A 16,242-nucleotide genomic window follows, 5' to 3' on the forward strand; every position below is an offset into this window, starting at 1 on the left:
AGATAATTGGGGCTGCCACTTAGTTGGGCCATAATGTACTGGTCTAAATATATCCCAATTGATCAGAATCCACTGTACTTGGTATTCAGCCTACCATTCAGGTATTGAACTGATCTTGCAATGCATGTTATTTTGTGATGCAAATATGTGCAAACAAAATGAGAAGTATAGATACAACGATACAACGTAAATCATAATAAAAACAGACAGATAGGCTACGATAATTTCCTGCAAGGACTGTTAGATGTTGTCTAGATTTTCTTGGAAGTGTTTATTTTCATGCAACTTTTCATTATTTTACTAATGAACACTGATTTTAAAAATGCACATTGTCAACGTCAAGCCATTATGTACTGTATCTATTGTAATTTAGTATTGATCCAGATTGAGACCACCTTGCTACTGTTTTGCCCGCACATGAATTACGGTTAAAATTTACCAAAATAAAGATTCCAGTGAATAATGATACATTGAATTCAAACACTATTCTTTCACATCTGCATCCTAAATTAAAATTATTTTTCTAGAAAAATAATAATTCTCTTTTAGTAGTTCTGAGCACACCACTGGAGGAATCAATTGACAAGAAGGATGTCTAATCTGCGTATGATTTGCCTCTGAAAAAATCATTTCAACATGTTTGATTCAGTCATGGTGAACTGGATGCCAAACTCTTTTATATAGTAACTGACTACCTCAAGGAATACATTTGGGAGAAACTGTGAAAGATTGCTCAAGTTCCACTGCCCACAAAAATTCATTTTCAGCTAATATATGCTCCGTAGCAGCAAACAAGCCACTTTGCAAACAAATGGGTCTGCACAAGAACCAGTCTTAGATAAGACCAATCTAACTGGGCTGTGGTATTATCCCAATAATTCTCCCAGTGTTTCCCTCGATGCAATTTTGCACTTCACATGCAATTAACTGTAAAAGCAAGGTTTCCTGCCAACCCACTGTCCTTTGAGTGTAAAGGTTTGTGATTGTATAAAATTTTGTGATCATACTCGGGAAAATATGGGCCATTTCCCAGACCTTTGGAATCCACTGACAAACAATAATATTTGTGACTTGCTTCTACCATTTTACAGGACTACAGAACATTTTACAGGTTGGGAAGAAATTTGTCTATGTTCAGAAATATCTTAAACTTCCCCAAATGTAGCATACAATTTTAAAAATATCAGATATTTAGACGATGCTCCAAGGCAATCATTCCATGTACTGAGAACCTCATTGTTCGAAAACTTTCTTGTACCCCTCCTGAATTTATCCATTATAGCCTCTGTTCACTCCTCAGTTATTTTACTTTGATCTACAACACCTGAACGTTTCACCATCATTCTATCTGTAACACTAAGATTAACTTGTTTATCCTCACCGACACAAACTTCATAAACAAAACACAACACAAAATCTTCCATTTTATTTATTCCCTTCCCACCACTGAGGGACCTAAACTTTCAATTCTTTCACTTTATATAGTATATTCAGTGCTCACAATGTGTATGCTCTATAAAAGAGAAATCAAACAGAGATTCAGTAAGCACTTTGCAAAACATCTCAATTCAGTCCACCATGCTAATATTGACCTTCCAGTTGCCTGTCATTTTAATTATCCTAGTCTGACTTCTATGTTTTTCAATAAAATCCAATCTAGCTCAAGGAGCTATGTTAATTCTCTTAATTTACACTTCGAACTTAACCCTTAATTCTATAATCTAAGATAACCAGCCTTTGTCTTTGTATCGTAACTCGTCAGTTCTGACAAGTGGTCAGTGATCTGAAGTCTTTACCCAGTTTCTCTCTCTACACGTGCTCACCCAACCCATTATATATTTCCAAAAATATCAAAAAAAAGACCCCACAGGATAAAATGTTAAAACCCCTCATGCCAATGGGTCATGAGCACTTGCTCAAGACTGCCTTGATGTTGGGAGTAACACAGGGTTGACATGCAGGGGTTTTCAAGTGTGTACCCTCCTTCCTCGAAGGATTAGCCGACTACATCTCTGGAGGGCTCAACGATGACTCCTGGTGTCCCAGAGTCACCCTCTCCCCTGTTGTGTCTTCCCACTCTCTTGATGCAATCTTGAAGCCCAAGAGAGGTCAGTGTTATATTGTGTCTCATTAAATTATTTTTAAAAATATCTTTGACATGAAACATTAATTCTGTTTCTCTTTCCATAGGTAGTCCTTGAGCTGCTAAATGTTCCTACCATTTTGTGCAGACTTCCATTTTCTAAACATTTCTTCAATTTTTTAACTCAGGCATTTGATACATAAGGTACGTATGAGTGAATGGATGATCAGGCAAAACATTAGGAATCAAATTGACTGCTTTTTCCATTTACTTCTATATAACATAGGTATCTGTGGCAAGTCATATATTTATTGCCAAGCATTAATTATCATAGAACATGGAGCAGTTCAGCATATTACAGGCCCTACGGCCCACGACACTGTTCCAACCTATATAAACACCATCCCTCCTCCACAGCCCATAACCCTCCACTTTTCTTACATCCATCTGCTCATCTAACAAGTCCCTTAACTGTCACTAATGTATCAGCCTCTACCACCACATGCGTTCTACGCACCTACCGCTCTGTATAAAAATGCTACCTCAGACGTAAAACTTTCTTCTTAAACACCTGTCTTCTGGTACTGGCCATTGTTGCCCTGGGAAAAATGTCATAGAGTCACAGAAAAGTATGGCACAGAAACAGGCCCATCTAGTCCATGTCAAAACAATTTAAATTGCCTACTCTCATCGACCTACACCAGGACCATAGCCCTCCATACCCCCTACTATTCATGTACCTATCCAAACTTTACTTAAACTTTGAAATCAAGTTTGCATGCACCACTTACGCTGGCAGCTCATTCCACACTCTCGTGACCCGCTGAGTGAAGTTTTCTGTCATGTTCCTCGTAAACTTTTCAGCTTTCACCCTTAACCTATGACCTCTCATTGTAGTCCCATCCAACTTCAGTGGAAAAAGCCTGCTTGCATTTACCCTATCTATACCCCTCATAATTTTGTATACCTCTAACAAATCTCTTCTCAATCTTCTATGTTCTAACTCCTAACCTACTCAATCTTTCCTTATAACTCAGGTCCTCTAGGCCCAGCAAACATACTTGCAAATTTTCTCTGTACTCTTTTGATAGAACTTGTCATATTAGGCAAGAACCCAAGATTGGCAGTTTATAAAAGGGCATAGATACTACAGATTCTGCATTTTTTTTTTAAAGTTTTGACTATAGGTTAACCATTTAATTCTATAATTTGCTTTAAAGACTTTTGAGTTAGCTTCAGAACCAGCTGACAATGAACTCGAAGCTTTTGGACCACAGCACATTTCTCAGCAGATGAAATGAAGTCAAACAGGGCAAGTTTGCTTCTTTTGTAATGTCATCAATGCTGTTACAGCAAAGAATACCTAAAATATTTTGAGATCCTTTGTTAATGATCCCAGTTATGAAGATTATTCTCTTGAGGCAGCTGGAGAAGCAGTAAAAACAAAAATACATGGGCATTTTATTTGATTCCTCCCATGTAGCCTCAGAATAAATGTAGTTTGGCTGCCATCTGTATCACGACAAATGGGGCACAGTGTGGGGAAGATCTGAAAAATACATCAGAAGTATGACTGCAAATATGAAGTCATAGCAATCAAGTCTTCGAACTTAAAAAGGATTTCCAAACACAAGCACATTTATATTTTCTTGGGTCCTTAATAAAATATTAGGTTAGTACCCAGTTATAAAATCTGGTTCTCATTCATTACATGCTATAAAATGAGATGCAGAACATTTTTATAACTTCAAAATATGAGCTCTGGGTCAATGAACTTCCGACTGTTTTGTGATATTTATTGGGCCATATGTTTAACACCCCAGATTCACTTTAACAATGTTAAAAAATGCATAAAACTTCTTTCTACATTATCTACAAAAGGTCCACATAAAATACCAATTCATTAGTGCCATGCAATTTTCAAACTTTGGACGGCTACTTGAGATATCAGTTCTACTGAATCTTTGTAAATGAACAAATATTCAGTAAATTCACTGGAGGTTTTGGTCTCTTATTCACATCCCCAAATTTCTAAACTCCTAAGTAATGGTCAGTTAGCTTTCAATGATATATATCATATTAACAGTCTACTGCAGCAGTTAAGTATCTTATCCAAGTTTCCCTAAGGCAATCAACAAGTTCATATATATTTGAATAGCGTGTGATCATTAGCTTTCAGAAAGATGCTCTTTAAACATATTATTCAGTAAATTAAAAGCAATATACCTTTTTAATAGCCCATCAAAAGTTGGCTATGAGGCTTAAATGAAACTGCTAATTTATATCCAGAATACTAAAAGAGAAATCTTTGTAATTTCTCCCATTATTAAATTGTCCTCATAATCAATTCTGATCACTTCTCCAAGTACATTAATTTGTACAAATAATAAACTGAAATTTCAGTCCTCAATCAGCATCTAGGACACACTGCTTGGGAAATCAGAGCAATGAATTCTAGTCAAAATCCTAAGGGATAGTTTTGTATTAGTCGTGAGGCATTAACATTTTAAACCAAAGATCCTTGAAGGAATGTTAGTAGAATTAAAATGCCAATTCTGAGGACACAACATAAATGTACCATTAATAAGTCTACACCAATCTGGCTACAGTACAAGTAGAAATTACTTAGGTTCCAAATCAAGATCAATAATCCAGTACATCAAATGTATTTCATTCCAATGTGTAATCAACTTCAAACACAAACTGCTTTAAAAAGAACCATTCTTAATTGCCACTATGGAAGGAGTTACGAATAAACCGCATTGGTATATTTGGAATCACATCTAAATGTGACCAGGTAAGGATGACAAATCCCTTCTCCATTAGTGACCAGGTAGGCTTTTAATAACAATTCAATAATTTCAGAGTGTTATGTGATTTTTGTTGAAAACTCCAGATTTCAGCTGCTCTGGTGAGATTGCAGTTATCTTTCTGGAACAATGGTTCAAAATCCTGAGTGCTATTCAATTAACTATTCTGTTATATGCAGTGATTTGCTGTCCTTGTTAGGTTACTGAAGGCCATATGTTGTAGAAATCACAATTTTAAAATGTGCTTACAATAAACCTTGAACAAATGATCAAAGTGCTTTGAAACCCTCAGCCAGTTTTGTGTGCATAATACTTGGGAAAGGCTACCACTGTCACTTCTATGATGTGAGATTCCTTTTGCCACTGGCCTATAAATTACACCATGAACTATGTCATTTCACATAAGATAGCTGTCTGCTCTGTAAGTATCTCTCAATGAAATTGTGATTCTAGTAGAAGATAGATGCAAGTCCTTATCTTGAAAAATCAAACAGTCATAACTACCATCATAAGCTTTGTTAGATGAAACAAGTAATTCAACATTCACAGAGAACGATATAAGGATCAGGAACTGATGAAACACAATACCTTTATTTGTGATTGCATCTTATAAAGCTTATTTTAACTCAGAAAATATTTTTAAAACTTAAAATAAGTCCTAAAATGTAAATAGATCTTCATCAAATGTGTCTCAAAATATTTTGACATATATAATCACTTTAAGTTCAATAAATTTCTCTAACATAAAGTCCAACATGGGATAAATATTGCAAACAGTATGTTGGTAATTAATGACTTTATATTATCTAACGACAGCTGAGAAGATTGTAATTGTAAAAAGTGGTGCTGAATAAATGTTTCATTCTCTTAAAAGAAAAGTGACCTTTTCCTTTATGTTGCTAAAAGCTAGCAATGCTCTTTTAGGTTTAAGGTTAAGGTAGACAACATCTTAAATTGACATTGTGGCAAAATTCCCACACACCTAGTTTGTTAAATGCTTTTCTTTCCTTAAGAAACAGTCAGAAGGAATTATGCTTCCTCTGAGCCTTACTTCTACTCACACTAAGTACCATTACAGCCGTGACTGTGCACCTATTTTCATGACACATCCTCTAGGGTTTGACCTCACTGATATTACGGCTTCAAATTCATAACACGGGAAGCCAGAAGGCATTTCACAAAGGCAAAGTGTAAGCAGCTTGCTCCAGTTTAAGTGTAAATTAATCCAATGTATTATGGCCTGTGGAGAAATGACAGGCAGATGGGAGTTGACAATACTTCACAATGTGACCTTTTGCTTTACGGCGCCCTTTCGGGGATCCTCCTTCAAGCAGTGCTGTCTAAGACAGACTAGCAATTGGTCAGAAAAATCTTTATTTTTAGTTACAACAATCAAATATGTCTCAACTTGAAAAGTAGAAATTTCCACTTAAAATAACTTTACATTAAGAAACTCAAAAACTTGCCCATGACTTAAGATAATATCTCTATTAACTTAAAAGCAAATGCTAAACATTTTTGTATTAACTCATTTTTCAGCAAATTAAGGGGCAAATATTCATTCTTAGTCTGTTGGCATCACAGAAATGCATTTTAAAAGCAGTAATACCATATGATACACTGACTCAATAATAAAGGACAAATTTTGTTCCCATGCCATTTCTCTGTGTAATTCTGAACACTGCATAAAATCTTGAAAAGGCTATAATACACATCTTAAGTGCTAACAGAAAAAATACTTTACATACAAATATTTATATGGAAACAAAAATATTTAAAAGTGTCTGATTAAATAATTACTTGAAGAAACAAATCTAGCTTACAGTGATGTTAGAAAGTTTGTGAACCCTGTAGAATTCTCTCTATTTCTGCATAAATATGTCCTAAAATGTGATTAAATCTTCACACGTCCTAAAACTAGATAAAGAGAACGCAATTAAATAAATAACACAAAAAACATGATAGTTGTTCATTTATTCATTGAGAAAATGATCCAATATTACATGTATTTGTTGGAAAAAGTAAATGAATCTCAGGGGTAATGCCTTCTACAAAAGCTATTTGGAGTCAGGTGTTCCTATCAATGAGAAGAGATTGGAAGTGTGGGTTGTAGAGGCCCTATAAAAAAGACACACAAAGTCAGATTACTGACTGTGTACACACATCTATTGATGCTTCTCGACACATCTTCAGTGATGTTCCTGGAATCATCGGGTGTTTCGGGTCTTTCAACATCATACAACCTCCTCCAGGTGACCCAGCCGGGGCTGATCAGACCCCAGCTTGCGTCCAGATGGCTAGCTACTTATGACTCCATGGCTCCCCTCTTTTGAGCCACAGCCATCTTGAGGCCCTCTCTGCCGCATCTTCTTCCTCTCTCCCTCGATGCCCAAAATGCTGAAGGCTCTAACTAAAGAATGGGCTACGAATCCCCTACAACCAACCTCCACTGGGAGACACCTCGCTCTCCATCCAGCCTGCTGACAGTTGCTGACCAGTCCTGCGTACTTGGAGAGCTTCCTTTCAAAGGCCTCCTCCAAGCTATCTTCCCATGGGACTGTCAGCTCCAGCAGCACCACTTGCTTAGTAGACTCAGACACTAGGACAATGTCTGGTCGCAGGGTGGTGGCTGCAATATGGTTGGGGAACTTCAGCTGCCCTTCGAGGTCCACCAACAGCTGCCAGTCCCTTGCAGAGGTCAGAATGCCTGCAGATGTTCTTTTGGCAGGTATAGGCTGTTCCCCAGCTCTGACAAAGGCAATGGTCTGCTTGGAGGGTCGGGAAATGATGCTCTTCTCAAGAAACATCTGTTTATGTGCACCATGCCTCGATCAAAACAACTTTCAGAGGATCTTAGAAGAATTGTAGAGATGCATGAAGTTGGAAAAGGCTACAACAGCATTCCTAAAGACCTGAGTGTTCATCAGTCCACACTAAGAGAAATTGTCTACAAATGGAGGAAACTCAGTACTGTTGCTACTCTCCCTCAGAGTGGGCATCCTGCAAAGATCACACCAAGAGTAAAATGTTGAGTGCTGAAGGTGGTGAAAAAGGACCCAAGGGTAACAGCAAAAGACCTGCAGTAATCTCTAGAACTTGCTAAAGTCTCTGTTCATGTGTCCACTGTCAGAAGAACACTGAACAAGAAGGCTGTTCATGGAAGGACATCATGGAGGAAACCGCTGTTCTCCAAAACAAAAATTGCTGCATGTCTCAAGTTTGCAAAAGACTTTGTACAATGCTCCTGGGACAATGTCGCGTGGACAGACGAGACAAAAGCTGAGCTTTTTGGCAGAAATGCACACCGCTACGTTTGGAGGAAAAAGGGTACTGCACACCAACGCCAAAGCCTCATCCCAACTGTGAAGCATGGTAGAAGGAGCCTCATGGTTTGGGGCTGCTTTGCTGCCTCAGAGCCTGGACAGCTTGCAATCATTGAGGGAACAATGAATTCAAAATGGTATCAAGACATTTTACAGGAAAATGTTAAGGTAGCAGTCCTTCACCTGAAGCTTAATAGAAATTGGATAATACAATCAGACAATGATCCAAGAGTAAATCAACAACAGAATGGTTTAAAAAGAAGAAAATTTGTATTTTGGAATTGCCAAGTCAAAGTCTGAACTTGATCCTATAGAACGTGTTGTGGAAGGACCTGAAACAAGCAGTTCATGATAGGAACCCCACTAACATCCCAGAGTTGAAGCAATTCAACTTGGAGGAGTGCCCTAAAACTCCTCCAAGCCGATAAGCAGGACTGATTAGCAGTGACTGGAAATGTTTGGTTGAAGTTATAGCTGTACAGGAAGGGGGGTCACACCAGTTACAGAAAGCAATGATTCACATACTTTTTCCAACAAATACATGTAATATTGGATCATTTTTCTCAATAAATAAATGAACAAGTATAATGTTTTTGTGTTATTTATTTAATTCGGTTCTCTTTATCTAGTTTTACGACTTGCATGAAGATCTGCTCACATTTTAGGTCATATTCATGCAGAAATAGAGAAGACTCTACAGGGTTCATAAACTTTCTAACACTACTGCATACTGTGCAGTTACAAATTGGGATACTGTAAGCTTCCCACAAAATGAAAGATAATACCTGCAGGTAAGGGTATGGTTAGCACAAGATGTACGTATATTTGGTAAGTACTAAGACAAATTTATACAATCTAGAACGAAGAAGCTGCCTATCCATTTTCTGTATGATTTCTGTAAGATCCCTAGCACAGCATATTGGGATGCATGTAATTACATTTTTTTCTGTTAATTCACATGTGGGCATCAGCAAGAACAGGAAACCATAATTACAGTGTTTCATTTCCATCCCAGTCACTAATTGAAAATTTGATTGGGAAAATATTCATCCAACTAAAATGTGACTACAGCACAGAAAAACAATTTTCGCAATGAAATCACATCCAAATAGTTAAAATTTTTTACAAATTTGACTCAAAAGGTATATCAAAATGAAGGTGCTTTAATTGTATTAAGTGGCAAATATATTAGTAGTCAAAATCAGTGAATATTTCTGATCTTGTTTTACATCCCAATGGTTAATGGAAAATATTGTGGTGGTCCAATGATCAACTGTATGATTGGTTAGGCTCTAAGTTAATGATAAAGGTAACTTCAGTGCAATATTGAAATGATGTAATGAAGTATTTAGAATAGTTACAAAATATCCTAAAGATTACAATTTAAAATGAAGTAAAGCAACATATACAATATTCATAATAGATCATGAATAAACCAAGTAGAATGAAGGATTAAAATAGGCCAGAATAAATTTAAGTGTATACTCTTAGCAAGATGTTAATACTGTATTCCCTCAATAGTTCAAAGGAATGGAGCCACTGAGGTACTGAGAAGGAAAGCCTGGACAATCAGTCAGGTTTAGTAAAAGGAAAATGAAGACATGATTTGCTATTCTCAATTACTTTTCAGTGAGTCCTGATAAAACTGCACATCAGCATGAAGGATTTGAATAAAATGCCAACTCAGAAAACTGTACTGAGAAAATTCAATTACTGGAAATGTAGTTTTGCTAGTAAATTTTTGAAGGAGGGAAACAGTGCACCCCTTGTTTAGATTAAATTGGAATTTTGGCTTTTGATTTGTGTCAGCAATGTGATACAAATTATATTTAAATAAAGCCAGCAATCTAAATGTTTAATTAGCTAAATGTAGACTTTTACACAAATGAATTGGAATTTAGCTCACCTGCACTTCTGAGATTTGGATCCAGATTGGGCATCTCTTTTGCAGCCTCTGGGCTAACACTATATATGGAGGCACCAGCTTCATTGGTAATACTGTAAAAGTTATTTTTAAAAAAGATTTTAATAAACATGAAGATTGCTTAGAACATGGAACAATATAGCACATTACAGCACCTTTGGCCTGCAAAGTTGCATTGATCAATGTAAACCAACTGCATGATCAATCTAAAACTTCCCTTTTATAGAGCCCAGAACCCCTCATTTTTCTTCCTTCCATGTGCCTATTCAAGAGACTCTTAAATGTTCTCTTTTACCCCCAGCAGTGCATTGCAGACACCCACCACTCTGTGTAAACAACCTACCTCTGACATCTCCTCTAAACTTCCCTCCACTCTCCTTAAACAAGTGTCCTCTGATATTAGCCATTGTCACCTGGGAAAAAGGTGTTCGCTGTCCACTCTATCTATGCCTCTCATAATATCATACACCTCTATCAATCCGATCACCTCTCAACAATCCAAAGAGAAAAGCCCTAGCTCACTTGATCTTTCCTCATAAAAGATATTCTCTAGTCCAGACGGTATCTTGACAAATCTCCTCTGCATCCCCTCTAAAGTTTTCATATCCTTCCTATAACGAGGTGAACAGAACTGAGCACAGTACTCTAAGGTGTGATCTAGCCAGTTTTATAGAGCTGCAACATTGCCTCGTTGTTCTAAACCATGGAATGCTTCTGTGCTAAGAACACTCACTCCACCCTGGAACACAAGACATGACTCACCCTTACTAGCTCCAGTAGTGAAAACAAGGTTTTGGTCATCTTGTGAATACTGTATCAGCATTAGGCAGGTGTAGTGGTGTCTGAGAACTCTCATTGTGCTGCTCAGTTCACAATAAATAAAAATTCCATAGATTCACTTTCCCTTAATTTCCAAAGTAAACAATGAACTGTCTACGTGGCCCTCTTAAGACCATAAGACATAGGAGCAGGATTCAGCCATTCAGCCCATCGAGTCTGCTCCACCATTCCATCATAACTGACCTCAGATCCCACTCCACCCCATACACCTGCCTTTCGGGCATATCCTTTCATGCCCTGACTGATCAGGAAACTATCAATTTCTGCTTTAAATGTACCCACAGACTTGGCCTCCACCACCGTCTATGCCAGAGCATTCCAAAGATTCACCACTCCCTGGCTAAACAAAAAAATCCTCCTTCGCTCTGTTCTAAAAAGTCACCCCTCAATTTTGAGGCTTGTGCCCTCTGGTTCTGGATACCCCCAAAACAGGAAACATCCTTTCCACATCCACCTTATCTACTCCTTTCAACATCCGGTAGATTTCAATGAGATCCCCCCACATTCTTCTAAGTTCCAGTGAGTACAAGCCCAAAGCTGGCATATGCACCTTGCATGTTAACTCCTTCATTCCCAGAATCATCCTCGTGGATCTCCTCTGGACCCTCCAATGATAACACAACCTTTCTGAGATATGGGGCCCAATACCATTGGGAATACTGCAAGTGCGGCATGTAGTCTTAAGGGCCTACACACAACTAAGTTGACCATTTTCCCCTGCAATACCATTAATGGAAATGCTGATATTTCAGTGCATAAATGCACCAAGTACCATAGCAGTGATGTGTGGGAGCCAACAATGTCCTGGTACACTATCAAGATACAAACACTTTGGCTTAAAGCACTGGGCATTGTTTGGGTTTGTAATGTGAAACAGCAATTTCAGAAGAAAATTAAGTGAGGAAAATTAAATAACTTGCTTCCAACCTTGCCCCTGCAATTGCTTTTATAAATGATTGGTCATTGGTACATTCCAATGAATGGATCAGAACAATATTTTTAAAAAGAACTTTAACACACATCGCAAGTTGATGAAGATATAAATTAATAAAAAGAAACACTTCGTAAATGTTTTTTATTTACTTCAACACAAATCTAAAATAAAAATAACATCAGATTTGAAAACAAAACCTGGAAAGGATTAAGTTTTAAATGCAATCCATCTTAAGATGTCCATTTTGTTCCAAGTCTTAAATACTTTACACTCTGCTGAGCCCTCGGGGTAGGGGGAGGGAAGGAGGAATGGAATGAGAGAGAAGGAAAGACAGAGGGGAAGGGAGAGAGGGAGGGAAGTGACCACGCAAGAAAGAGAGCAATATCTTTACTACGTCCCCTATTTACTATTATGACTTGTCATTTTAACCTGCGTTTGCTCAGCATTTCAGTCTTAAAAAGAAACACGCATTGTTATATTATTGTGACACTCTTGCCACCTAGTGGCCATGAAGTTCAGCTGCTAAGTTGATATCTAATACCGTAATTTTATTTCTATTATTTAGTAAATCAGATAAACTATCAGAATCAGGTTTAATTATCACTGGCATATGGTGTGAAATGCTGTTTTGCAGCAGTTGTACATTGTAATACATAACAAAAAACTATCGATTACAATAAAATTTTATAAAAATTAAACAAGTAGTGAAAGAAATAAGAAGTCAAAGGAAAACAAAATGAGGTAGTGCATATGAATTCAACGTGCATTCAGAAACCTGATGGTGGTAGGGAAGAAGCTGTTACTAAAACATTGAGTGCATGTCTTCAGGGTCCTGTACCTCCTCCTCAATGGTAGCAATAAAAAGAGGGCATCTTCTGGGTGATGGGGGTCCTTAACGATGGTTCCCACCTTCTGAATAACTTTTTAACCTAGTGCCCAAAAAGTTTGCAACTTCTGCAGCTTTTTCCCATCCTGTGCAGTGGCCCCTCCGTTACAGACAGTGATACAACCAGTTAGAATGCTCTCCATGGTACATCTGAAGAAGTTTGCCACTGTCTTTGTTGACATACCAATTCTCCTCAAACTGTTAATTAAATACAGCAGCTGTTGTGACTTCTTTGTAATTGCATCGACATGTTGAACCTAAAATAGATCTTCAGAGCTGCTGACACCCTGGAACTTGAAATTGCTCACCCTTTCTACTGTTGATCTCGCGATGAGGATTGCTGTGTGTTTCGCTGACTTTGCCTCCCTGAAGTTCCTTGGTCTTACTGACGTTAAATGCACAATTGTTGCTGCAAAACCACTCAATCAGCTGATCAAGCTCGCTCCTGTATGCATCCTAATCACCATCTGATATTCTACCAATAATAGCTGTGTCATTTGCAAATTTATAGATGATGTTAAGTTGTGCTTAACTACACAGTCGGGGTGTACAGAGAATAGAGCAGTGGGCTAAGCACATATCCTTGACGTGTGCAAGTGTTGATTGTCATTAAGGGGACGTTATTTCCCATCTCCACTGACTGTGGTCTCCCGATGAGGAAGCCAAGGATCCAGTTGCAGAGGGAGGTATAAAGGCCCAGGCACTGATTGGAGTTTGTTAGATTAGTACTGTGAGTATGACGATGTTGAACAGCAGCATGACCTAAGTATTGCTATCACCCAGGTGATCGAAGGCTGAGTGGACAGTGCATCTGCTGTGGACCTATTGTGGCAGTATTGTGGTCCAAGTGCTTGCTTAGGTAGGTGTTGATTCTGGCCATGACAACCTCTCAAAGGTCCTCATCACCAACAATGTCAAGGTCTGATTAAAACTAAAGATATATTTTGGTTAATTGTATTACAAAAACATTTAAGAATAAACACTTTAAGAACTGGCATAAGACCATAAGATATAGAAGCAGAATTAGGCCATTTGGGCCATTGACTGTACTTCACCATTTCATCATGGCTGATCCAATTTTCCTCTCAGCCCCAGACCCCTGGCTTCTCCCTGTATCCCTTCATGGCCTGACTAATCAAGAATCTATCAACCTCTGCCTTAAATATACATGAAGACTTGGCCTCCACAGCAGTCTGTGGAAAAGAATTCCACAGATTCAGCAGTCTCTGGCTAAAGTTCCTCCCGATCTCTGTTCTAAAAGGATGACCCTCTGGTCCTAAACTCTCCCATCACAGGAAACATCCTCTCCCCATCTACTCCATCAAGGCCTCTCACCATTCAATAAATTTCAATGAGGTCACCCCTCATTGCAATACTTTCCATTGTTTTTCTGTTTTAATCTTAGAAATGTATTTATAATTATTACTTGTGAAATAATTCTTGAGATTTAATGATCTACAAAGTATTTTGCTATCACAAAATTTGTATGCCCCAATTAAGACAATAAGACATAAGAGCAGAAATAGACCATTCAATCCATTGAGTCTGCTCTGCAATTCCATCATGACTGATTTATTACCCCCCTCAACTCTATTCTCCTGCTTTCTCTCCATAACCTATGACACCCTGACTAATCAAAAACCTATCAACTTCTACTTTAAATGTATCAAATGACTTATGTCATTGACAGCATCTGTGTTCCTCCACAGCCTTCTGTGGCAATGAATTCCACAGACTCACTACGCTCCAACTAAATAAATTCCTCCTCATCTGCTCTAAATGGGCATCCTTCTATTCTGAGGCTGCGCCCACTGGTCCAAGACTCACTCACAATATGAAACATTCACTCTCCATATCCACTTTATCCTGACCTTTCGATATTCAATAGGTTGCAATGAGATGCCCCCTCATTTGTCTAAACTCCAGCGAGTGCAGACACACAGTTATCAAAAGCTCCTCAATCGTAAATCCTTTCATTCCTGGAAACATTGTTGTGAACCTCCTCTAGACCCTCTCCAATGCCAGCAAATCTTTTTGTAGATAAGGGCCCAAAACTTCTCGCAATACTCTGATAATAGCTTACTCATAGTGCAAAGGGACTCTCCCAAGTCCATTTGCACCTCTGAACACTGAATTTTCTCCCCGTTTAGAAAATAGTCCATGCCTTTATTCCTTCTTCCAAAGTGCGTGACCATACACTTCCCTGCACTGCATTTCAGCTGCCACTTCTTTGACCATTTTCCTAATCTGTCCAAGTCCTTCTGCAGAGTCCCTGCTTCCTCAACATAATCTGCTCCTCCACCTATCTTCATATTATCCCCAAACTCGGCAACAAAGCTACCAATTCCATCATGCAAATTATTAACATATAACATAAAAAATGGTCCCAACACTGACCCAAGCAGAGCACCAACAGTCACCACCTGGCAACCAGAAAAGGCCCTCTCTATTCCCACTTTTTGCCTCCTGCCAACCAGGCACTACTTTATCCATGCTAGAATCTTCCCTGTAAGACCATGGGCCCTATCTTGTTAAGCGGCCTTGTGTGCTGCACCTTGTCAAAGGCCTTCTGGAAATCCAAGTATACATCGACTGACTCTCCTTTGTCGATCCTGCTTGTTATTTCCTCAAAAAATTCCAACAGATTTGTGAGGCAAGATTTCCCCTTAGGAAATCATGCTAAATTAGGCCTATTTTATCATGTGCCTCCACGTATTCCAAAACCTCATCCTTAATGGATTCCAGCATCTTCCCAACTACTGAAGTCAGGCTAATGGGCTTAAAATTTCTTCTGATTCCCTCTCTTTTTAAAGAGTGAAGTAACGTTTACAATTTCCTCCAGAACTGATATGCTTCAGTGCTATTTGAAAAAACTTATTCCAAGGAAATTCAACAGTATAAATTGGAAGTTCTTCATTAAAAAGTATTCTGATATCTAATAGTCTGGAGAAAAGCAAGCCATATTATGCAGTTAAACTACTTATAAACAAAATCATTAAAAAAAGTTAGATGCAGCTTAATATTTTCAGTATAAGTTATCCCCTATCAATTAAATGAAAGGTTCTATTAGCTTAATCAGGTGATCCAAAAAACAAAGAGCCAGAGCTATATAGCACAGAAAAAGCCCATTGTACTGACTTGTTCAAGGTGAATTAAGGTACTTTCCTGAGCTTGTCCTACTTGCCTGCATTGGGCTATAATGCCATTGAACCTGTCCAAGCACCTTTTAAATGTATATTGTATTTGCCTCTGCCACTTTACTTCATTTACCCTGTGTGGAAACCTATTGCTTAAATGCTCTTTATTTTTTTCTCTCACTTAAAACTATGCCATCTAGTTTTAGGCACCCTCCTGTTGGAAAGACGGTAACCCATTTGCCTTATTCATGCCCTTTCATAGGGTCACTTCTCATCTTCCTTTGCTCCAGTCCCAACCTAACATG

The 16,242-nt window shown here is 38.2% G+C and overlaps 1 protein-coding gene across 3 annotated transcripts in view; it reads right to left on the reverse strand.

Moving 5' to 3' along the window:
- Positions 1-16,242, reverse strand: part of srbd1 (S1 RNA binding domain 1) — a 319,766-nt gene that overhangs the window by 189,085 nt on the left and 114,439 nt on the right. For all 3 annotated transcript variants that reach the window (XM_063055672.1, XM_063055670.1, XM_063055671.1), the window contains exon 16: positions 10,123-10,214. In XM_063055672.1, the coding sequence (XP_062911742.1) occupies positions 10,123-10,214 (92 nt within the window). The remainder of the gene's footprint in view (positions 1-10,122; positions 10,215-16,242) is intronic.

Source organism: Mobula hypostoma, chromosome 8 (assembly GCF_963921235.1).
Source record: "Mobula hypostoma chromosome 8, sMobHyp1.1, whole genome shotgun sequence".
Classification (NCBI taxonomy): domain Eukaryota; kingdom Metazoa; phylum Chordata; class Chondrichthyes; order Myliobatiformes; family Myliobatidae; genus Mobula; species Mobula hypostoma.